The following is a 26,181-nucleotide window of genomic DNA, read 5'->3' as shown; positions in this document are numbered from 1 at the left end:
AAGGAGTCTCTTCAACAACTAGTGTAAGATAACTGGAAAGCTACATGTATAAGAATGAAACTAGACTCTAACTCCATGTAAAAGAAAATTCAAAATAGACTACAGACTTGGTATGTCTTTAATCTAAAGCATACGAAAACTATAAAATATGTAAATGGTAATATTAGATAAAATGTTGCATGACATGAGTATTTGATATGTTTGGGAAAAGTTAACCTCACCAGAAATAGTCCCATAAAAAAAGACCAATCTTTGAATAAACACTTCTCCAAAGGGAATAAACTTGTGACTGAAAAGCAAACAAAAATGCTTACAATCGCTTATTACAAGAGAAATTCCAGTTAGGACCACAATGAGACAGGTAGTTTGCTGAAAAGGCTAGGCGAAGTTGGAAGGATAATACAGCAACATAGTAGATGAGGCATTTGCTTTGCAAATGGTTAGCCGGGTTCAATCCTCACCACCCTAGATGGTCTTCCAAATTCCGCTAGGAGTGATCCTTCACCCAAAGAACCAAGAGGAAGCCCCGAATACTTCTGGGTGTGACCCCAAAACATAAGCATACAAAAACATTTGTTGGAAAGCATACTTGATTTGCAGAAGCTTCAAATTCTCTTGGCAATACTTCATGATCCCTTGAGCACTGCCAAAGAGCAAATCGCAAGCAACAATCCAGGAGTAAACTTAAGCTCTACTGGTGTCCAAAATAAAATGTAGGAAGAAAGGTATCACAATGAAAAGCCACGTTACACCTGTTAGAATGACGTACATCAAAATCAGCAATATCAAGTATTTGAGGGAATGTAAAAAAAAATGTACTCTCATTTTTGTGGGAATGTAAATTGGTTCCTCCATTTTGGAAAACATGAACTTCTTCATGGAACTAAAAATAAACAACTACCACATAATTCAGTTATTTCACTTCTGAATATTTATATAATTATATAAAGTTATATGATATCTCTATATTTATTGCAGTGTTTTTTAAAATGGCCAAAATATGGAAGCAATTGAAATGCCTGTTGACAAGTGATTGGGTAAAATAAATATAGCGTATCCTTATATTGAAAAACTATTCAGCTATCCAAGAAGACAAAATTTTGCCATTTGCCGTTAATTGGAAGAGGCTCAAGGAAATTAAGTAAATCAAAGGAAGTTATAGGAAAATTGTATTCAAAAGGTTGACCTCTGTATGATATATCAGGATATGAAACTGATGAATAGACAAATAAAATAAGGAAAAATATCAGAGGTTAAAAATACTATTACTACATTTACATGAGGAGAAGAGGAATGAAGCAGGTGAGAGAATGCAAGAATTAAGTGAACCATAGTAATAGAAGCAATAATTTATCATTATCATAATCAGGAAAATGTAACTTCAATAGAGAATTTTGAAGACCAGGTGAAGTGTTGTTTATCTGCACAAGCGTGTGATGCTTATTCATTTATGGAGGCTACCACAGTACCTAATGTTTTTATTTGTTTGTTTTGTGTTTTGGGGGGGTCACACCCAGTAGTGCTCAGGCATTACTTCTGGCTCTGCACTCAGAAGTTGCTGCTGGCAGGCTCAGGGACCATATGGGATGCCGGGATAAGAACCACCGTCTGTTTGAATCAACTGCGTGCAAGCAAAATGCCCTACCACTGTGCTCTCTCTCCGGCCCTTTGGTTATTTTCTTTATTCAAATAGCATATGATCCAAGACTTCACTTGGGGCAAGAAATGTCATATTCAGTTAAATTTCCACTCCCTCCTTGACCTCACTATGCACAGGTCTGAGCCCAGGGCTTTACCTTGCTGCTTTTGCATGGTGGTAAAATCTTCAAAAGTGAGTGTGCGCACAGGAGGTCTCCAGAATGCATAAGTCTCCATGATAGCTTCCAGTCCAGTTCTGGAAAGAGAAAAAAAAGTTAAATATTTAAATAATCTTAAGAAATGCACTGGTTTGGTGCTGGAGTGATAGCACAGGAGGTATTGTGCTTCTTGCCTTGAAATTGGCTGCAATTTGCTAGCCCAGGTTTGATCCCTCGTATCCCCTATTCCACCGGAAGTGATTCTTGAATACAGGGCCAGAAGTAACCCCTGAGCACCTCTGGATCTGGTCCAAAAAACCCCACATTTGCTTATGCACAGATAAATTCATAAAGATATCATACTAGGTACAGATGACACTGGATTGAAGAAGTCAACCCACTTCCAATTATCTGCAATCAAGTCATAACTGGATAAAATTTTATCCTGAAAATCAAAAATATTTTGATTTTCATAAAAAATATGTTTAATTGTTAAAGCTTATGAGCTTATACTTGCTAATATTATTAATAGAATAGAGCATTGGCTGTTTCTCCTAGCATGGGACAAGTCATCATTATTCTTCATTCCCCATCTTTGCCAACAATGCATTGATGGAATCTACCCAGTCACTCTACAACTGAGGTATGTGAAAAATCAGTGAAATTGTTCAACTGATGTGGACTTAAAGTCTCCTAAAATTTACTGAAAACATTAGTTAATTAACTAATTAATTAATTGAAAAAAGCAGAAGAAATAAAAGCATAAGTATACAATCAATATAATATAGTTGCACTAAGAAATTAATTATTTGGGGGCTGGATCAATAATACAGCAGGTATGGTATTTGCCTTGAATGCAACTGACCCAGGTTTGATCCCTGGCACCATATATAGTTCTCAAACCCCACAAGGAGAGGTCACTGACCAATGAACTCAGAGTAAGCTCTGAGACCTGCCAGATAAAACCAATAATAAATAGCTATCTGAAGACATATTAGGGTATGGTCCCAGAAATTATACTTCAAGCAAAGGAGAAATATATATTTCTGAAAATATTTATCTGTAATTTTTAATCTAATAACCAAGCTGGTCATTGGGCCTATATACTTAAGACTTCCCAGAAATATTTCCAATTACAACTATCTCTTTCTAAGGCTTCTGCTTCATTGTTATCAGAAAGTTTATTGATGTACAAACTGTTGTCTTTGTTCTTCTCAGTTTATTATGCTTCAGATGATATTAGTCTTTCTGTTAACATAATTATCTAGAGTATTTCAGGAATGTTCTCGCTGATATTGCACATCCTCAAAGGGTATTATTGGTTAGGGATTACTTTGAAGCTTTGAACATGGGTTCTCATTAGTAATTTCATGTAACTACCACACTTTTAAGTGGAGAGAGGCTAAGTTCAGACTAAGTAGAAAGTAGGAAGTAGAGGGTTAAGAGTCAATGGGGGCCAAAGAGATACTACAGGGAGTAAGGAACTTGCCTTGTCTGTGTTTGATCTGGATTAGATTCCTAACATACCATGTTTTTCCATGAGCCCAGTGAGAAGTGATTTTAAGAACCTTGGTTCTTTTCATATGAATGGTTTTTCTCTACAGTTGGAAATGTTTCCCTCTGACCAGGTCTTATTTGCAGAGATAACATTCTAAAGTCTTTCCTGGAATCTTGGATGCTTTAAATACAACAGGCTTGGCAAACCAAAGAAAAAGAGGTTGGGCGGAAGGGTGCTGCATGGTGTTTATTAGCTGTTAATCTGTGAAAGGGAGAAATAGAAGACTTCTCTACCTCATCACCCTACTTTAATACTGAATACAATACATGAAACTATTTGCGGAGAGAAAAGGCTCAGGCATTTAGGGAGTTTCAAAAGAGGAATCAGGCAGATAGAGCCATGCTGAGACCTGATGGATATAAGATATAGCTAGTCCAGGCTTAGATCTTATTGCCATCTTTTGGAATGTTGGCAGCTTACCAAAAGATCTTGGGATTTCCTTTAATGGCATGCATGGGAAGATCACCATCAAGGGTATAGAGTCTTTGCCATACCGCTAGTTCATTTGTCCTGAGCATATGAATCAATGATAATCAAAGACAAAAAAAAAAAAACAACCAGTTTCTTCCCTTATCACAATAAAATAACAAACACAAAAATTTACACTGATATCATCTTTCTTAAAGCAATGGAATATAAATGTGGGCTTCATTTTCAGAAGACACCAAGCTAATCATTCAACGTTTTAAAAATTATTTTTAAAGCATTAATAATTTTATTCCATCAGGTCTGTAATTATTTACATAAATCTAAAATATAATTAAAACTTGAGTTATAGAATTATAGATTTAAAAATTGGGAAGAGAGTTCAGTATCACTTGCTTCTACTTCCTATGATCCAATCTTCTATGGTTATCAAGCTTCTTTTAGAATATTTTTCAAGGAAAATATTGAGTTCCTTGAAAAGTTTACTAGAAAGTTTGTTCTGAATGTGAAATATTTGATGTAATTTTTTTTTTTGGTTTTTGGGTCACACCCTTAATGCTCAGGGGTTATTATTCCTGGCTCTATGCTCAGAAATCACTCCTGGCAGGCTCGGGGGATCATATGGGATGCCAGGATTCTAACCACCATCCTGCATGGAAGGCAAACACGCTGCCTCCATGTTATCTCTCTGGCCCCATATTTGATGTAACTTTTACCCCTGGTTGTACTATCAACAAGTTAAAATCAATGAGTTAAAAGTAATGAGGCTCTTTCCATATTTTCACCAGACTTTCATTATATATAAATTACATGATAAGCCACATATGGTTCATTCAATTTAGCAATTTATCCATAGATAATATTAGTAAAAAAAATCTATGGTTATGACTGCCATAATTAGAGGCTAAGACCATACATCATTAACCACTCTTTACTAATCCACTATACCTTTATTTCTCATTGATTTAGTCTAGACTTATGTTTAATCTATTTACATGTTCAGAAAATATCTCCTTATAGAAAAAATAATTCTGTTTGTTAACTGTAAGCCACATCTTATTTGTCCTCAAACTATAAAACTTCATTGAACAAATAAAACTGTTAGAAAACACTTGCCTGTATTATGAGGATTTCATGATTTAAAAAATGTTAGTTAATTCAATACCTCTTCCCATCACTAGCAAATGTACTCTGGATTCCATGTTTTTCTATGCCTTGGTGATCAATATATGGCAAAATTTTAACCCTATGCTTTATGATCAAGTCATTCTTTCATAAATGTTAACTAGGACTCATTGTTCTAAACCTAAAACTTATGAAAATAACTTCATGTAAAAAAATTTTAAATATGAAAAATAAAGGAAACTTCTAGGATTGGAAACTGGAGAATAGTTTCTATAGCTGATGGTACCTTCCATGACTTCACCTAAAAAAAAAATCCTAGTTTCACTTTGGCTTTTTCTGTTCCAATCAAAAAATATTTTTTACTTTCAACAGCCTAATGGAGACTAGATATTTCTACCCCTTTTTATCTTATAAAACTTATGTGCCAACAACCTACCAACATCTTTAGCCACTTGAAATTTTATTCAAAATGTCTACTGGCCAAATATTGATGACTTATTCAACATCATTGTACACCTAGTTTTGTAAAAATTTATCTCAAATTTCTCAAAAGACAATTAGAATTGTCTAATAGCTAGAGGGAAAACATAGTCTTAGGTAACTTCATGTCGCTAACATGTTCCACATGTGGACTTCTCCAAGCCTGATGCACACCAGAGATCTGATGTCATCTCTGAAGCTTCTGATAAAACTGTTAAGTCTCTTCCTCTTGCTTACTTTTCTTTTGTTTGCTCCAGCAACAAACAGAGACCATATCCAAATCCCTTTGTTCAGTTTTTTTTGGCTGTAATAGCTATTCCTTTCTCCAGGTCTCTTCTCTTTAGAATTTTCTATATGCTCACTGGCAAAACCACCAGAAAATGAAGGAAAGGAAGCAAGCCAAAAAGCTCTTTTGCAAATTGATTACCCCTAGAGATCAACTGATTTGGGAAGGGTCAAACTAAAAAGAAATAATCTTCCAACATTATCATTCCAAAAAAAGATGAAAACTTTCTTTGAAATTCAGTAAATATTTAATAGTTATGAAACTATAACACTCATGATGTTATTAGCATAATAGTGGGCCATTTATCCTTTTTTGGTCTTATGTTAGAGTTGATTTTCATGTTTTTTTTTCTCATTTATCTTTTCAGTACTATCTTAATGTGTATTGATAAGATTATTCATCATTACTCAATCGAAGATATTCAAGGGTCAGAATTTTGAAATAAAATAGAATTATCCATCCAGGAGAACAATTACATGCTAGACCCAGAATATAGGAATACAAAAGAGACAGAGGATTTTAACTTTCTTAGGAGTATCCTGTTTAACATCAAAACTATAGGCAGTGAGCTACTTTCAAGGGGCCAGAGCAATAGCACAGCAGTAGGATGTTTGCCTTGCATGCAGCAGATCCAGTACAGAAGGTGGTTTGAATCCCAGCATCCCAGCATTGGGGCAGCCAGGGACAATTTCTGAGCACAGAGCCAGGAGTAACCCCTGAGAGCCACTGGGTGTGACCCAAAAAAAAAAAACCAAACAAAAATAATAAAGGGCTGGAGCAATGGTGCAAGTGGTAGGGCGACTGCGATTCGATCCCTGGCGTTCCATATGGTCCCCTAAGCCTGAAGCGATTTCAGAGCACATAGCCAGGAGTAACCCCTGAGCGTCACCAGGTGTGGCCCAAAATCAAAAAAAAAAAAAAATACTGTTTTCAAGATATGTAGAAGTTGCTATGGGGTACAGAAAAGACATCCTTGGAAAAAATAGAAGCAAAATATCATAAAAGACCCATTATGTAAGGATACTTAATACTGCTTCCTTTTCCACACAAAGAAACAAAAGGGGTATTTCTAGTAGTTAGCAATATGTTAAAAGGTCTTGGAGATATGAAAGACAAAGCATGTTCTAGGAACAAAAAATTCTTCACTGTAGTTAAATTCTGTATTTAAGATGCTTAGGGAAGGAACATGTATTCCATGTGAGATGCCTGGGTTTTATACCACTTCTCATCTCCCTTTTTTTTCTCATCTCCTTCTTATTCTCTTCAAATTTCAAGATTTAAAGACACAAAAGCTGGAGCCGAAGCAGTGGTACAGTGGTAGGAAGTTTGCGCCCTGCACATGGCTGACGTACGAGGGACTGCGGTTCAATCCTCAGGTGTCCCATATGGTCCCCCAATCCAGGAGCAATTTCTGAACACAGAGCCAGGAGCAACCCTTGAGAGTCACAGGGTGTGGCCCAAAAAGCAAATATCTTCTAAACATTCTTCACTTTAGCTGTATTTGAAATACTTCTATATTTAGAATCCTTAGAGCATTTTTTTTTAATTCAGGAAAATTCTAAAAGAATTTTCAATGGAGATTTGAGACTGGACAAAGATCAATCATTCAAAACTTGACTTCAGATGGTACAAAAATATCACTAAAAAGAAAAATTTACCACTATTCACTCAGGGTGTGACCTGTAATTGGGGAAAACATATTTCACTGGATTTCAAAGCTTTACCAGCCCTCTTTCTCTGGATTCAATGAGAGATACCTGGATTAGATGTTACCTAATTCCATTTCTCATCTATCCTCAAAGAACCAAAAATATATCCCTCAAGACTCTGTAGGCCTTTTTATCTTACACATATTTCAGACTCCAATATGTTAGCTATTAAAAAGATGTCATTCTGTCAGATGACACCATCCCTGGGCAAGAGCCATAGATAATAAAACAACTGCCAACTTTCCCTGGCAAACCAGTGTGGCCAAAGGACAATAGTGGGAAAGCGTCCTGACAAAGGAGGAAGAACAAATAACAAGGCAAAGAAAAATATTAAATACTGGCTGAGAGCCCATAAGCAATGGGACATGATGAGCAAATATAGAGAACAGGAGTCCAATAGGACATCTTGCCAGAAGTCAATTATAGGGACAGCTCCCTCATAGCAATGGAGATAAATGCTGAAGAAGGGAGGGAGCCCAGAAATAAAAATACTCAGATCAGAAAAATGGTACCTGTGCCAGGGATAATAAAAGAGCATGCAAAGCTACAGGAATAAAATCTTCAGGGGGAAAAAAAAGTAGGATGAAATTGACAGAAAAAAATATAGCCAAAGAGAGAACAGATTAAAATAGATATTGAAAGTACAGGTGACGCTTGGAAAATCATGTTGGTTGCAAGAAGACAAGTGACTCATTGATTTTTAACTAAGTTACTCAGGAGTGACAAAGGCTGGAATGGATAAGGGCAAAGTGGTTCATTGATTGGCAAGCTATACTGAATTGAGGAGAGTCAAATGCATTGGTTGGATTTGCAAATTTTAAAAACCAGTATCTCGCCATACTCAACTTCACTATCCTAAAAGTGAAACACATCCCAAGATCTATTACCTTGACAAAAATAATCAACTACTTGGATCATGAAATGATTATTAATTTTATTTGTATATTTATTATTTGAATTAAGGGAAATAAAGTATACAATATTTAAATGTGAATTTGTGAGTATTTAATCCAATTTAATCTAAAAATACAGAAGTTTTATGGTTAGCTTACTAGGTACATGAAAGCACGGTCAAGACTTGAGATGATTATATCATTAAGAGAAAACCCTGCTCCCATATTTTAACAGATATGTAACCCTGCAACCTGCCCTGTGACTCTGAAAATTTTCCTTTTGAGTCTAGCAAAAATGACTTGGCCCAGAGACTAATTTTTTTGTTTGTTTGTTTGTTTGTTTTTGGCCACACCGGTGATGTCAGGGATTACTCCTGGCTATGAGCTTAGAAATTGCTCCTGGCTTGAGGGACTATATAGGACACCAGGGGATCAAACTGTGGTTCATCCTAGGTTAGCATGTGCAAGGCAGAGATGCAGGGGTCTCAAACATCGGCCTGCGGGCCGTTTGCGGCCCTCTGTACAACATTTTGTGGCCCTGCTCTAGAGGGATCTTTTTTTGTTTTGTTTTGTTTTAGTTATTTAGGTCACACCCCCCAATGTTCAAGGCTTACTACTGACTTTGCACTCAAGGATCACCCCGACTTTGCCTCCTGCGGCCCCCAGGTAAATTGAGTTTGAGACCTCTGCGAGCTTGCGCCACTGCTCCAGCACTGCAGACTAATTTTAAGTTAGCTTTTCCTTCTCCCTTTCTTTTCTTTCTCTTAACATTAAGCATATTAATTTCTTGTCTTAAAATAGACCCCTTTCTGGGCACACTGATGTCTTGATATGTGTTGCCATGAAATGCTGAGTTTTCACAGGAGATCCAGGCTGTGACTAAATGGTACTTCACTCTAACAACTTGATCTTATAACAGCATCTACCTAAGGGTCTTAAGAAATTCATATTTTTTCCAATCACCATTATAGAAGCCTTCCTAAGACTTGACAATTAACCTTCTTAAGATCCTTATCCTTATGCTTATGCAAATATTTTCTCTGCATGTTCTGACAGGCAGTTCATGGTTCTTATTTTAAGTCACCAACCACTGAAACATCATATAAATAGACAATGAACAACAAGGAAGACTGCTACAAGCCACATTGCCTCTAGAATTAAGCAATATGATTTAGACTGACTCCTATTCATACCTCACAAACACTATTTCTTTTTTATTGAGGGACAATCTACTTCAATTACTCACTTATATAAAGATGGCTGGAGTGATAGACCTGGAGTGATTGATAGACTGATATTGATAGATAAGTAAGGGCACTTGCCATTCATGAGATTGACCCAGGTTTCATCCCCAGAATACCATATGATCCCTTAGATACCACAAGTAGTGATTCCAGAGTGCAGAAGCAAGAGTAAGACCTGAACATGACCCAAAACAAAACAAGCTACCAAAAGACAAAATCTACTTACTGACATAAGCTAATTTTTTAAATCTTTATTTAAGCACTTTGATTACATACATGATTGTAGTTGGGTTTCAGTCGTATAAGAAACTTTCCTTTCACCAGTGCAACATTCCCATCACCAAATGCCCCCGATCTCCTTCCCCACTGCCTGTATAAAAGACAGGCATTCTACTTCTCTTACTCATTGACGTTGTCATGTTAGTTGTTAGTGTAGTTATTTCTCTAACTGCACTCATCACTCTTTGTGGTGAACTTCATATCATGAGCCAGTCCTTTGGCCCTCATCTCTATTGTCTCTAGGCATTATTACAATAATAACTTTTATTTTTTCTTAAAACTCATAGATGAGTGAGACTATTCTGTATCTATCTCTCTCCCTCTGACTTATTTCACTCAGCATAATAGATTCCATGTCCATCCATGTATAGTAAAATTTCATGACTTCATCTCTCCTGATATCTGCATAATATTCCATTATGTATATGTACCACAGTTTCTTTAGCTATTTGTCTGATGAAGGGCATTTTGGTTGTTTCCAGAATCTGGCTATTGTAAATAGTGCTGCAATGAATATAGGTGTGAGGAAGGGATTTTTGTATTGTATTTTTGTGTTCCTAGGGTATATCCTAGGAGTGGTATAATATCTAACCCCATCAAAAAATGGGGAGAAGAAATAAACAGACACTTTGTAAAAGAAGAAATTACAAATGGTCAAAAGGAACAAGAAAAAATGCTTCTCATCACTAATCATCAGGGAGATGCAAATCAAAACAACTATGAGGCACCATCTCATGGCAAAGGGATTGGTACACATCACAAAGAATGAGAACAATCAGTGCTGGCAAGAATGTGGAGAGAAAAGAACTCTCATACACTGCTGGTGGGAATGTCATCTAATCTAGCCTTTTGGGAAAACAATATGGAGATTCCTTAAAAAACTGGAAATTGAACTCCCATATGAGTGAGCTAAATTCTTCATAATGCAGGATTGCCACTGGCTCCCTTCTTATAGTTCCTAAGTAGTGGGATTTGAGTGTTTTCATTAAAGCTTCAAAATCCCCCTAAAAATGTTAAAACTAAGCTACAGGACACTTTAGCCTATCATAAGGACTTCTTTACCTATCATAGGTGCATGTTACCAAAGGATAGTCCCCTAGCAGGTGTCTTACATGCAAAGAAGACTGAGTTAGGGTACAGATCAAGATCCAAGAAAGGATGAAGGACCAGACACCAGTGAATACAGAGTCATAAACTTCATGACATTTTGAAACAAATTCCTAGAACTTCTCACTCGTCAAACAGATCATAATTTTAATCCTCTCATTTTTATTTATGCGGGTGCTTTGGCAGAAATTCTTGGGCTTATATAACTTTTCCCTGGATGACAGGCTTTCTGTAAAATCTTGGCAGCGTCTCCTTACAGAGACAAGGCTCTCACTTTAAATGTGGGTTGAGACACCCGCAAAGTATTCTCTCCTTCTGCTCCTTTGCTTTCCCCCCTTTAAAGTGAAAAGTCTTTCTATCTGAAATGCTTTCTCTAGCTGAACACATTGAATGTTTCAGGTATGGGAACAGATATACCTCCAAAAGCTGCTGTCCGAACAACTAACTCCATATAATGCTCAGTACATAGACCCTTGATTTTACTTGTTTCTCTTCAGCTTTAAAATTTTTCTCTTCTCTTTGGAATAGGATGCCTTTTAGGGGTACACAATTAGGCTACATAATTTCTAAAAAATTGATAAGTAAGTTTTATTTATAAATAATGTCCTCCATTTAAGAGACATACCTGGGAACAAACTCTGTAGGTTTTTTTCATTCCAAATAGAACTAGCCTGAACTAAAGAGAGAATAATGGGTAATGGAGTCTGTTTATATTCAATCAACCCTGATTCAATTCCTGGTTCCACTTATGATTACCCAAGCACCACAGGAAGTGACCCCTAAACACAAAACCAGAAGTAAACCCAGATGTGAACCCCCCCCAAAAAAACATTAAAAATACAATAAAACCAAAAAGAACTAGTCCATTAGTAGTATTTTCCCCAACACACACACACACAACACACACACAACACACACACACACACACACACCATTCCTGCACATATACAAGCTTCATTTTTCTTTTTCTTTTTTTTTTTTAGACTGTAATTTACTGTTGGAATAAGATAGTTTTTATTTGGCCTAGTCTCCACTCTTGATGTTGATATTTGATGTTGGTATTAGCCCGATTTCACTTGGCCTATTTGGTGGGCCTAGTCCCTACTCTTGGAGGTAGGCTTGTTTTCCCAATAAAGATTGTCAGAGAAAAAAAAAAGCCTAGAGGAGAAGCTGTCATCTTGGTTCACCGTTTCACATGGTGAAGCAGCTGACTTGTGGATGAACAGCTTTCGGTGTGGGTTTCTGGTCTGTTATTCTTTCCAAATTGTATGTGGATTATTTCCTGCTTCAGAAAAGCTACTGGACTCACGTCTCTTGTTCTACCCAGATTGGGGACATGGGAACCTCTTTCCCTTGCTGGGGTTTGTGGAACACTCGTCCAATGATTTTACAGCTGGCACCCGAACAGGGACCTGAAAACCCAAGTAGACCATAGCAATGGTGAGTGCCTTGACTTTCTGGTGGCTAGTCATGGCCTTCTTGAGCTGGACTAAAAATGGAGAGCCCAGAATGCATATGGTGCCTGTTCTGAACATAGTGAAGACCCCTTCAGGAGGGAGAGCATATGGACAAAAAGGTGGAGAGCCAGAGAGGAAGCAGCAAGGAAGCTTGGAGAACATCAGGAAGGGAGAAAGACAGAGCTCCTGAGAGAAAGAGATAGTTAGGCAGACCTGACACAGAGGTTGTTCATGGCTGAGATAGCAAGCTGACTCTAATGAAACTTTAACTGACTTCTTTTTTTTTTTTCCGGCCACACCCATTTGATGCTCAGGAGTTACTCCTAGCTAAGCCTCAGAAATTGCCCCTGGCTTGGGGGACCATATGGGACACCAGGGGATCGAACCGTACTCCTTCCTTGGCTAGCGCATGCAAGGCAGACACCTTACCTCTAGCGCCACCTTGCCAGCCCCTTTAACTGACTTCTTGTGAATTATTTCTCTACCATTACCCTGTAATCTTCAGACCCACTGGCCAACGGGCTAGGGGCGCCATGCCTAGGAAGGCCTCACCCAACACGTGGACTTTATGCTTTATATTTATATTTTAATCAACTATATACAATAATGTTAATGGTGGAGTTTCATATATTATACATTCTCACACCACACCTGTCACCCAAGTTTCTTCGTCTTTCCACCATTGTCCTAGTACACCCTGAATCTTATTCTCTAATACCATGATAAGTTTCCTACCAAAGATCTGTTCTCAGTTTCTGTTGCCTTTGGACATGTCTTATTTTCTTTCTATGTTTCTTTAGATCATAAACCTGAAGGAAATAATTCTGCATCTGTCTCTTTCTTTTTAATTAACTTCACTCATCATGAAACCCTCCCGATCCATCGATGCAGTGTATAATTGCATAATTTCATATTTTTTTTGGTTCACACCCAGTAATACTCAGGGGTTACTCCTGGCTATGCGCTCAGAAGTTGTTCCCGGCTTGGGAGACCATATGGGACACCGGGGGATCGAACCGTGGTCCGTCCTAGGCTAGCACAGGCAAGGCAGGCACCTTACCTCTAGCACCACTGCCCGGCCCCCATAATTTCATTTTTTATAAACAAATAATAGTCAACTAAATGCATATACAGTATATGTACCAAAATTTTTATCCATTTATCTGATCTTCGACACATTTAATTCCAGATTTTGTTATTTATAATAGTGTTGCAATGAATATATAAACATATATAGAATTCTGATGGTAACTCCTAAAAATACATAATTACATGAGAAGGAAAAGTAGTCATTAGATCACTAAAATATGAAGGAAAGTGACTATCTCTCAGTGAGACATGGGAATTTCCTAAAGAAGTAGGGAGAACACGTTGTACCTTAAATTTAACTGTGGAAGACTTGTTATTCACATTGGTCACAATAAAAAAAAAGAAGAATTAGGGAGAACAAGAAAAGGCTCTGCTGGTGGCAAACACCTGAGAATTCACTCTGTCTCCATGAGGGTTTTAGAAAACTTAAAAAAAAAATTACCTAATATTCTGTAGATTAAAATACTTGTTTGGTTATTGATAAAGCTATCTGAAGATAAGAACATAAATGGAAAGATTGAACAAATGACCTAAGATTTCCCTAAAATAAGTTAGCATTTTCCCCAAACTTTAGGCTTCAACTGGGCTTATCAAAACTTTACACGGGCCACCAGGTCCTCCAGAATTTCTTGTTCCACATTCAGCAGTCTCATGGATCAGTCTGGTTTCCATGATGTAAAAAGAAGTGATGGAACTAAAAGCTAAAAGTAGTTCTCCATGAATATACATTTACATTAAAATATAAACAGCAGCTAATAAGGATTCCAACTATTCTAAGTTCTTCTCACTTTAAAATGATATTATTGTTAGCCAGACTTCATTCAAATGGCATTTCCGTAGAAGGATTACATGGCCAAAGCACTGAAAGTGTGTGGTGGGTGGCTATATCATCCCTTTTTTTTCTCTCTCTTTTCTCACTTCTTGGGTCTCTAGATCATGCTGGGATGGATTGAGATCGACAAACCTGAACATGTTTTGGTTTGAGGTTTGGCAAATTCTGTAACTTTAAAATATACCAAAATGTTTTGTGTTCTGAAAAAAAAATTCAAAAAACATTGGCCAAGTATTTTCCCCTTATTTTTAATCCTGGTGTTGTTAAAAGAAATACAATCCATATGTTTTGGGTACATTTATATGCAACCCATCAAACCATGCTCTTCTGTATGAATCATCTCATGTCTAAAATAGGAAAATCTTAGATTTATAAAAACTCTGTTAGCATGAGAAAGCCAATATGTGGATGAGTACTGGTTAGAAGTAGGTTCTTTCTAAATTGACACAGACCCACTGAGCCCCAGATTTATGAATAATTCTATATGTCTTTATCCATCATTCTTTCCAATGGGAAGATGACATAATTCTTAACCTTATCAGATCCTGCATCAGCCAGTGAGGAGTTAAGCAGAATTATTTAAAAAAAAATTGTGAGCTTCGGGGCTGGAGAGGTGGCGCTAGAGGTAAGGTGTCTGCCTTGCAAGCGCTAGCCAAGGAAGGACCGCGGTTCAATCCCCCGGCGTCCCATATGGTTCCCCCAAGCCAGGGGCAATTTCTGAGCGCTTAGCCAGGAGTAACCCTGAGCATCAAACGGGTGTGGCCCAAAAAAACAAAACAAAACAAAAAAATTGTGAGCTTCATAAAAAAAGAAAAATACAAGGGCACCTATAATTGCCCCCAAACAGTAATACCTTTAATCTAACGTCCCAGATTTCTGGAAAATCAAATGACTTCTCTCTAATAATTTGCCCTTTCTCATCATAAGACAGATGACATCATATTATTTCACTTTCCAAGAAAATTTAATTTGTCATCTATGAGAAAACCCTCATTAACAGGGATAAAGAAAGTAAGTGCCATGGGGTGTGAGCCATGATACAGAGGTTAAGGTTGGTTTTAAATGTGGCCAAACCAAATTCAATCCCCAATGTCGCACTTGGTCCCCAGTGTCTGCCAGTAGTAATTCCTGAGCACAGAGCTAGGAATAAACACTAAGGACTCTAGATATGACACTTCCACCTAGGGCAAAAGAAAAGTAGTGAAAACATCTTGACAGACTGAAGATAAATATGTCCTCTGAGGAAAAAAAAAAAAAAAAGAAGGTTCTGGTGGCTTGATTATTATCCAGAATTAAATTATTAAATTTAAATATTAATTTAAATAGTAATGTTTAAACATTAAAATTAAATTATCAAAGAATTTTGGAGTCAGATTTCTGTCCTCTCTGGAAAAGATAAATACAGACTACTTCTCTGACAACACAACATGCATAAGCTTTGAAGTCAAGCAGATTTGGATTTTAATCTCCTTTCCAGCTCTGTTAGGCATATTAAGAAAATTGGGGCCTGAACTATAGTGCTGAGGTAGGGCATTTGCCTGGCACGCAGCTGACCCAGGAGAGACCTAGGTTCTATACCTGGTGTAACATATGGTTCCACCCTTCCAAGCCAGGAGCGATTTCCGAGCTCAGAGTCAGGAGTAATCCCTGAGCATCACTGGATGTGGCCCAAAAACAAAAACAAAAAAGCAAACAAAAAATACTATCATTGAGCTTTAATTTACTCAGCTGAAAATCCAAATTCATTTAACTGTTAGAAAGCTCGTTAATAAATGGTCGAGAAGACAGTAAACATTCAACTATAGATTGTCCAATAATTTCTATAATTTCATTCTAAATTAAACTCAAAATATCCTATAGATCTTGAGGATATACAATTTTTTAAAAAAATAATTTATGCACTTTTAAAAAAGAACTAAACTAAAAAAACTAGTTTTTGAATTAATAGGAATTCAAACTTCTGGGATCTTTTTCAAGTAAAGAAGTTACTCAAGAAGGGTAAATAACTGTCCTGAGCAGTAAAACATTCACCAGCCATCAGAGGGACATATATCAAAGCCAAATGATGTATCAAGGTCTTTTCCAGCCCTGTGAGACAAAAAGACCTCATCACTCGCTAAGTGAAATGTCATCACGACTTCCTGACAAGCAGCAAATTCTTCAAGGAACAATGGTCTTATCCTTAAAGTTAAATGTGTCTCCCTGGACCAGAATGATAGTGTAGCAGGTAGGTCTCTTACCCTGCATGTGGTCAGCTGACCTAGGTTAGATCCTACCACCCCATTTGCTCCCCCAAGCCTGCCAGAAGTGGTCCCTGAGCATAGAGCCAAGAGTTAGCCCTAAGCAGCACTAAGGTTAACCGAAAAACAAACCAAAAAATACACCCCAAGTCAGAGTACAGTTCTACTACGAATTCATATATCCTGTCTAGTCTAATTTCTGCTCTAAATCCCATCTTCGAAGAACAGAAATCAACAGGCAAGAAAACCTTTGGAATGCCAAGGGAAAAAAATTAAATACTAAATACCATTGCAGATACAAAATGGAGGGAAAAAATAACTGAAGAAAAATCATAATAGGGCTGTCCCTGGAGTCTAGGTGTATCTTGAACAGAAATTCTTTTATTTTTTTTTTTACTTGTTTGATTGATTGTAGGTTTGGTGGGGGGTTCTGTTTGTTTTTTATTTTTGTTAGGGATTTTGCTTGTTTCTGTTTTTTTTTCTCTCTTTTCTTTTGCTTTTTATCATTCTTTTTTTAATAATAGGTGGGAGCATACATAGCAATGATCAGAGCTTAATCTTGGCTCTGAGCTCAGGAATCATTCTTTTTTTGGGGGGTGGGGGGTGGGTCACACCCAGCAGCGCTCAAAGGTTACTCCTGGCTCTATGCTCAGGAATTGTTCCTGGTAGGCTCAAGGGACTATATGGGATGCCGGGATTCCAACCACCGTCCTTCTACATGCAAGGCAAAAGCCCTACCTCCATGCTATCTCTCCACACCCCCTTTTTTTTTTGTTTCTTTGTTTTATTTTGTTTTGTTTTAGGAATCACTCTTGGCAGATTCAGGGGACCAAATGGGGTGCCAGAGATCAAATCTAGGTAAGCTGGCCTCATGCAGGACAAACATCCTACCTGCTAAGTTTCACTCTGGCCCCTGAAGCCAGATTTAGTTGTGATTCAAAGTGATTTAACTTTATGGATAAGAAGTGATTTTAAGTTAAGTGGGTTAAGTGAGGTAAGTGAGTTAAGTGATTTAACTTCTGGATAAGAGCAAGAAATGCTGAGGATTCAAATTTGGTCAAGTGGCAAGCAATCTACCCACTGCACTATCTCTCTGGCCCTAGAGCATAAATGTCTAGCTGTTAGTCTCAGATCCCCTTATAAAATATGAAGAAACGCCTTAGCTCTCTCACCAGAAAATAAAATATATTTTTGCTCATCTACATATAGTTTTACTTACAAGGCTGTGGGACTCACAGACCACTCCAATCATGAACTCTAACCTAGAGATTTTAAGTGCTTTAATGACTTCATTATGAAAGTTCAACGTCCTTCTTTGGGGGTGGGGACCACAGCATTCAGAAATAGTTCCTGGCTTGGGGACCATATGAAATGCATGGGATCTAACGACAGTCCATCCTAGGTTAGTTGTGTGCAAGGCAAACACGCAACCACTTGTGCCACCTCTCCAGCCTCAAAAGTTCAACTTCTATTGTGAATTCCTTTTCACTAACAAGGTCCTCAAAAACCCCCAAATAAAGTATCCGGAAAAGGAGGACATGAAAGGTAAATGACTAAAATAAAGAAAGCAGTCCACGTGAAATGGAATGGATTGATATTCATTCTTCATTAAAAATTTGAAAACAAAGGCCACCATCTTGTTTTAAGCAAAGGATCATTGAGCAGAAATGTATTTAGCTTTGGGTCACTCTATTGGTGTTAGTATGGTGAGAGTGTTAACTAGCTGCTTGACCGGCAAGTTAATGATCAGTTCTGTCATATGACTACTTACTGAATTTCAAGTGAACTTTATGTTTCTCAATACATGTAAATTTAAAATGTTCTGAGATCAATACAATGTAATAGAAATTTTAGTATAGGACCAGAGCAGTACACATAGGGTCAATCCTTGGTACCCTTATGGTTCTTTGAGTCCCTGAAAAAATTGATCATTGAGTGCAGGTCTGAAAGTAAGCCCTAAACATAATTAGGTCTGAACTTTAAACCATAAAACATCTTTTTAAGAAAAATATAAGTATAATTTACATATTTGATGAGTTTCATAAAAGAACAGTGCTTTCAACTTTCATGTAAAGTTCATAGAAATGTCCTTCTATTTATTTTCAGACAAAATAAATACTCAATTTAAACCAAAAATAAGTTCTTTTATAAATCATTTTGTATATTAAATGACAAGATCACTTATATTGTGCATAAACCTGGGGGTTTTCTTTCAAGGATCTAGAACAATCTGTAATAAGATTTGTATGGAATCACAAAGTTTCATATAGCCAGAACCATTCTTAGAAAAAGAAAATGGAAAGTATTGAATTTTTTTGAGTATTGCATTTTTTGTGTTTCATGCTCACAGAGTAATTTTAAATAAAATACTAATTTTATGGTTTGTTCGTTTAATTTGTGATCCTTAGGATCAAACTCAGGGCTACACACATGGAATACAAGTAATCTACCATTGATTTCATCCTTGGTCCCTACAAGTGAATTTTATTTTACCACCACACCTGGTGGTGCTCTGGAAGCACTCATGACACAAAGCTTGGGGAGTCATGGAATTCTAGGGACAAAGCCTGTGTCTCCCACTTATAAAATATACATTCCAAACCTTCAAATTCTCACTCCAGTTCTTATCTAATGATAGGAATTAAAAAAAAATATTGCAGAGAAAGTCACAAAGATAACTCCTGCTAATTTGTGTCATTCAGAAGTAAACAAATACCACCAAATTAAAAAAAAATAGTTTAATCATGAAAGTAAATAGTTATCCCAAATTTACAGACTGTATAAGACACATGTATTACATTTGTATCTTCAGTATGGTTTATATAAAACAGAACATTTAAATTCACTATCTTTACATATATCTGCTTCCCCTAGACATTTCAGTTCTCTCCTCATACTCCATGAAAAACATTTTAATTTTATTTAGGAAGGGTATAAAGGAAGAATTTGGGAAGGCGTTACCGGAAAAAGACATTTTACAATAAATAATTCCCAGAGACAAAAGAGAGAAGGGCTGGAAGGTCCAGGTCACAACACAAAGCTCATCAAAAAGAGTGGTGAGGGGCCGGGCGGTGGCGCTAAAGGTAAGGTGCCTGCCTTGCCTGCGCTAGCCTTGGATGGACCACGGTTCGATCCCCCGGTGTCCCATATGGTCCCCCAAGCCAGGAGCAACTTCTGAGCACATAGCCAGGAGTAACCCCTGAGCATTACCGGGTGTGGCCCAAAAACCAAAAAAAAAAAAAAAAAAGAGTGGTGAGTACAGTTAGAAAAATAACTATACTTAGAACTATCCTAACAATGTGAATGAATGAGGGAAGTAGAAAGCCTGTCTTGAGTGCAGGTGGGGGTGAGGTGGGGAGGAGGGAGATTTGGGACCTTGGCGATGGGAACTTTGCACTGCTGAAGGGGGGTGTTCTTTACATGACTGAAACCCAACTACAATCGTATTTGTAATCAAGGTGTTTACAGAAAAATATTAAATAAAAAAGAAATAGTCCTATAAACTTTTACACACATATATGTATACATTATATATATATATACATATATATATAAGCATAGGGGCATAGGGGCCAGAGCAATAGCACAGCAGTCGGGCGTTTGCCTTGCAAGTGGCCGACCCAGGACAAACCCAGATTCGATCCCTAGCATCCCATAGAGTCCCCTGAATCTGCCAGGAGCAATTTCTGAATGCAGAGTCAGGAATAATCCCTGAGCACCTCCGGATGTGGCCCCAAAAACAACAACAACAACAACAACAACAACAAAAAGCTAAGCACAATAATAATGATGGATTATCAACAAAGTTGGGGATCCCTAAACTTTCTTTACTAAAACAAGTAATATGTGTGTGTGTGTGTGTGTATTATATATATATACTCGGTACCAAGGATTTGTGGTACCAAGGATCAAACTCTGTGCTTCACATATACATGCAAATACATTCTTTGTTTGGGGCATTCCCAACTTGGCACTCATGGTTCACTCCTGAGGGGCTCAGTGACCATATGTGGTGCAAGACAAGCAACTCGAACCCTGTACTATCTCTCTGACCCCTATCATCATAGTTCTTCTTTGTCAACATTTTCTTGCTTCCTGAAAATAAATTATGAGTTCAATCAGCTCAGGTTCTGTAAATTACCTGTAGATGCTTATCAAAACAAAAGTAGCATTCACTTGTAATAGGAAATCATCATAATATTTGTGTCAAGTGACTGAATTATCAAGTATGATATAGGGAAAGAAATATGAAATATTTGATATCAGTATTGTTAACTTGAGGTTTAAAGTGATGTACAGCTAAGAAAATTTAAATAACTATCTTTGGGAGCAATTTTTTAATTTATCTTCTCCCATGTCTCAGCACAGACACAAAGAAAGCAAGTATTTTTCCAAAAGACAGAAATTAGCATTATCAATGTAACATGAGGGAAAGGATGAATACTGTCAAATAGAAAAGAAACTGTCATTGAAGTGTTTTTTTCCCCCTTAGGTTTTCTTACCTGTTTCTTCCAGAATCTCTGAATCCTTTAGCAAAAGGGTTTCGGTCTATTTTTAATCTGGTTATCTGTAAATTAAAACAAAAATATGAATTGTATTTATAGTAACTTATTTATGTTTGGGTTGCTCTTAGAAAATTAACAAAAATAACAATAACTTCTATCTTTGTGTCTTTTCCTTTCAATGTTAGATATAAACTAAAATGGACATTAAATCTGGCAACAAGTGGCTGACTAACCTGACCACTCTTCCCTAGAACTGGAGGTTTTCTAAGTATGTGACAATAACACTCGCTTGCTCACTTCTCTTGACCAAAAATGGTGACAATTACTTGCCTAGACAAAGAAAGGCACCAACGAGGAAACTAAACAATGACCTGGTCCCTTGTGCTTGACACACGAGAGGAACCTGGAAGTGACATACAGAATGAAAGAGAAGACAAGTGAGTGAGCAGTACCTAAATAATTAATGAATGGATTCAGTATGTCCAAGTGGATGCAAACATACCACCCAACACACGTCTTCACTCACATAGATCCCAATAATTGTTTCACATTGGACTTGAGTTGTGGCTTTGAAGCGTTGCTCATTGAATGAAGTAAAATATTATTGTAAAGGGCACCAAAAGTTTCTACTCAAAGAAAAATCTAAAAGTAGGAAGTTGGAGGCAGTTTGTCTCATCCAGTCATTGAGAAAATTAGAAAAACAGAGGCATGTTCACCAGGCAGAGCATCCCAAAAACCAGTAATTAATAATATAGTACACATTGCGTAAGTCCATAGAAGCTATCTGATTCAACACCTACCCAATGTTTTTAAGTCATTCTCTATTGCATCTGATCTAAAATTCTGCAATGGTCTTAGATATTACCTTCATGCTCTGCATTAGAACAAGCTTCAACAACAAAGTCCACATGTGCTCTAATATTTCTGCTTTCAAACTGGTCATGGGAAGCATTTGATAATTGTGTCTTAACTAGATGTTATTGGTTTACTACACTCCAGCAAGATTTTGGGGTAGGGGTTAGAGAGCTCAGGAAAGACGGAAAGGCACTCTCAATAAAATGCAATTCTAGAAATAAGTTTGTAGCGGATTAAAGACAATCTTCTCAGGCATGATCGTTGTCGAATTTATCACAAGGTCCGCTAATGTTCTTTGTTATGTTGCAAATCTTTCCAACTCCCTCTTCCATTTCACTTCCTCAGAGTGGAATTTCCCAAAGCCATCGTTGTTAAAGGTCTTAAAAATGCAATGTGAGATTCTGATAAACAGACTCTGACTTGAAAGTGCAAAGTTGGTGTTTTATTTATTTCATTTTTGCTAAGCAATCCTTACTTCCAGAATGGCACACTAATAATATAGAACTAATAATGTAACAAAGAAAAGTTTATGTCTGTTTTATAGACCAGAGTAGGAGCCTGAAAATTTGACTTTCTAAAGTTCAGTGTCTGCCGTGTGCCATGTGAATACTGTATTTAGTTTAAAGGCTGTCCTTGCTTTTCTGTTTCTGACTTTAAAAATCAGTTCTTTCTTCCTCCCTAATCCATAGCAATAAACTGCACACCATCTTTTCTTTTTAAGTTAAGCTTATAATATTTTATTTTCTCTTTCAAGTCAGCTTACCCTGTCTAACTCATTTATGGTAGGGGTTTCTTATATAACATTGAGCTGTTATGTTTTGGGGGACCTACACAGACCCCTGTAAATATAATGGTATTCTATTCTACTTCATGGGCTGGGAAAAATGGTTGGAAACTTCTTTTCCACAGTTCACTGGATCTCAGGCCAAGAAGTCTGCATGAAACATTAATAGACAAACACTTCTGTACTTGCTTAAGGGCTTTGAATATTATATTTCAAGAATGTTGTGAATATTGTGGTTGTGCCTCACGTAGGCTCTTTTTGTGCAGAGCAATAGAACAGAAAATACAAGTAAAGTGTCATTTAGTCAGTGAATGGCTGTGTGTCCTACAATTCTACCACATTCATCAAAAATCTTATAACTAAATTAAATCCACAGGTAACATTAACAGATAACAACAACATAAAATAGAAAGTGACAAAACTCACAGAGGAAAGGAAAACATCAAGAGGAAAGGAAAAATGGTTATTTAATTAAATTACTCAGAGATTCACATAAAAATATTCAGATCTTGTAGGATTATCTATTAATTTAAATTGCAAGCAGAAAACAAGAAAGAAAGTATTTCATTGGAAAGACTATATGAAGCAGGACATCAAAGTAGCCAAGAAAGAAGTAAGTTCAAGACTGAAGAAACCATTTTTGACTAGAGCTAAGGACACAGATTAAGGTCAAGGAGAATTTAGGGGCTGCTGGGTTGTTTTATTACTCTGCTTAGGCAGTTTCAATATGCTATAGACAGAAGATATTAATTTTAATAAAATAAATCAAATCATGATCTCATAAATGCTTGTGCCAATAGACACCAAAGGTAACTGGGGCACTATTTTGGAGAAATAGACCAATATATCCTTAGCCCCAGAATTCTTTCACTTCTAATAGTCTCATGACTCTTAAATTAAAAGTTAGAATGAATCAGATATTAAGAATTTCTATCGTTTAGGAAGGAATATAAATGATATATGGGACTTGTAACTTGCTGTCTTGTGGAAATCAAAGATGTGATATAGATGAACTCTCATCAAATAGAAAAAGAATGTTTAAAATCCTCTCCTTCCTAGTGAAGGAAGATTAAAGAAGATGATAAAAGGGGGAAAAGCAAGAGGCAGAGAGATAGTACAATGCAAAAGGCACATGCACTCAACTGACCCAGTTTGATCTCCAACATGTCATAAGGTTCCTGCCAGGAGTGATCCCTGAATATGAAGCAAAGAGGAAGTCCTGAAAACTCAGGTGTGTCCTCCAATAAAAAAGAAAAATAAGCAATAAGTCTTAGAGGTGCCTTCACTTTCCATGTTAACCAAAAGCCAGGGGGGTTGGAGAGAGAAGAGAATGGCAAGGTGACCTCTATATACACATAGGTTGACTATGTCAAAATATAATTATCACCTGCTTTGATGAAACAGAAAGAGGCCTGAGTTCACATCTCCATGTTGCCCAGAGCCTCATCTACCAGGATCAATAAGCATGGTGAGCCTGAAAGGGAAGTGCTATTGTCTCTGTGTTATGGGTTAAGCAGAAGATCTAAGGGAGACCTGAGATAGAATAGAATCAACTAGAGAAGTCTACTAGTAGAATAAAAGCCTAAATTCATCAGTCTCTGAGTATAAAAACACAAGGGACCAAGGGACCAGAATTGATGTCACACAGCAGGTGCCAGCAAGGTTGAAAGAACAGGGATTCATAATCTACCATAATGACACATAAATGCCACCACATTACATCCTGCACAATCATCATACATCCAGAAAACATCTGTATTAATTTGGAAGAGAAATAAAATCTGAGACCATAAAAAAGAAAACAGCTTTTACCAAAAATAAATCAGGTCACAGGAAGATATATCTAACCAAAAAGATTGCTGGAATGTTTAATTTATGCCTATAATTCCAATATAGAGAACTAGGTCATTTTATGGAAATTAGCTATAGAAATATGTACTTACTACATGTCTATATGTAATAGAAAAAATTATGTTTAATACACATGTTATCTATCTTGCTTATTTTTTGGCCACACCCATTTGATGCTCAGGGGTTACTCCTGGCTAAGCGCTCAGAAATTGCCCCTGCCTTGGGGGGACCATATGGGACGCCGGGAGATCGAACCAAGGTCCTTCCTTGGCCAGCGCTTGCAAGGCAGATACCTTACCTCTAGCACCACCTCGCCGGCCCCTATCTTGCTTATTTTATTATGCACATTTATTTCTATCAATATAGAAATATATATAGAAAAAATATATAAATATATAGAGAAATATATATAAAAATATAGAAAAATAGTTATAGAAATAAATGTGTATAATCTATTTTATATATTTATATATTTAAATAAAATATTTTAATGAATAAGTAGTTTAAATATAAATATTTTAAATAAAATATATGTCATATATTTTATATTAATGTGTATAATTTATTTAAATTAAGTTCCTTTTCAATCTTACTCCACAATGATGGTGATCATTAGACCCAAGTATGGCTCCTTCCCTCTATCTTCCACCTTAATTCGACCATCACCATCTTTTAACTTAACTAATCTAAATAATATTCAGCTTGACCTTGTCTTCTTCTCTTTTCATTGTTCAACTTTTTTCTACACAGAAACTATTGGGACCTTTATTAACATATAATTGGATCATGTTATTCTCTCCAGTGTCTATCACAGTACTCAATCCAAACTCACAAAATGGACTTTCAGAGTCTGTAGGCCTTGGCACCTGTCTGCCTATCTACCCACACCCATGATTCTCCATTCTGGCTTAAAAATGCATCCAAACTGAGCTACTATCAGTGTTAAAATATGCCAGCTCATTCCCTGCTCAGGTACCAAATTCTCACTCAACACTAAGAGAAAAATACTGTTTTCTCTAGCATTTATATAGCTGAATCTTCATTCGAAATCTCAATTTATGAATGAATAAATGAATAAATGGTGTCATGTTGAATAGTGATCATCAGACTTGAGGTCATAACAAATCTCAGAAAACGTAGAGCGAAAAATTCCCTCAATTTATTTGCTTTCATGAAACAAATCTTGAATGCTCTTCCAGTCTAAATCAAGTCTAGAGTAACTTCCTGTGCAGCTAATTTATTGCTATAGCAGTTGTATTCCACATGGTCTAATGGTGAGAATAAATGAAGGAAATATACAGATTAGTAAGAATTTTTTCTCACTGATTTTATTTCTATTACCTTTATTGATTTGTGGAGTCTGAGTCATTAAAGACTAAGCTATATAGGGTGTGGTTGCTGGTTTGCACCATTAATTTTAATCATTTTTACCTGGTAGAGGAAGTCAATAAACATAGAGGAAATCAATAAATGATGCATATGTCAGAATGCACATAACAGACATAACTTGCTAAGAACAGCATAACTTACTAAGAGAATAAAACTTGAATATCCTGAATATGATTCCCAGCTCAAGGCTGGGAGACCCTTTTCTCTTTTTAACACTTAACTTTTATTTTGAACCTCATATTGTTTGAAAGGTGTTTCATCAAGATAAAAAAGTAA

The 26,181-nt window shown here is 36.7% G+C and overlaps 1 protein-coding gene across 1 annotated transcript in view; it reads right to left on the bottom strand.

Moving 5' to 3' along the window:
• TBX15 (T-box transcription factor 15) overlaps nt 1–26,181 on the bottom strand; it is a 134,414-nt gene that overhangs the window by 14,724 nt on the left and 93,509 nt on the right. The window contains exons 6-7 of the mRNA XM_049765918.1: nt 21,024–21,088; nt 1,797–1,894 (exon numbers count right to left, since the gene is read on the bottom strand). Of these exons, the coding sequence (XP_049621875.1) occupies nt 1,797–1,894; nt 21,024–21,088 (163 nt within the window). The remainder of the gene's footprint in view (nt 1–1,796; nt 1,895–21,023; nt 21,089–26,181) is intronic.

The sequence above is a fragment of the Suncus etruscus genome, chromosome 19 (assembly GCF_024139225.1).
Source record: "Suncus etruscus isolate mSunEtr1 chromosome 19, mSunEtr1.pri.cur, whole genome shotgun sequence".
In the NCBI taxonomy this organism is placed as follows: domain Eukaryota; kingdom Metazoa; phylum Chordata; class Mammalia; order Eulipotyphla; family Soricidae; genus Suncus; species Suncus etruscus.
Note: the sequence above shows the minus strand (reverse complement) of the source record. Positions and strands in the feature narration are given on the sequence as shown.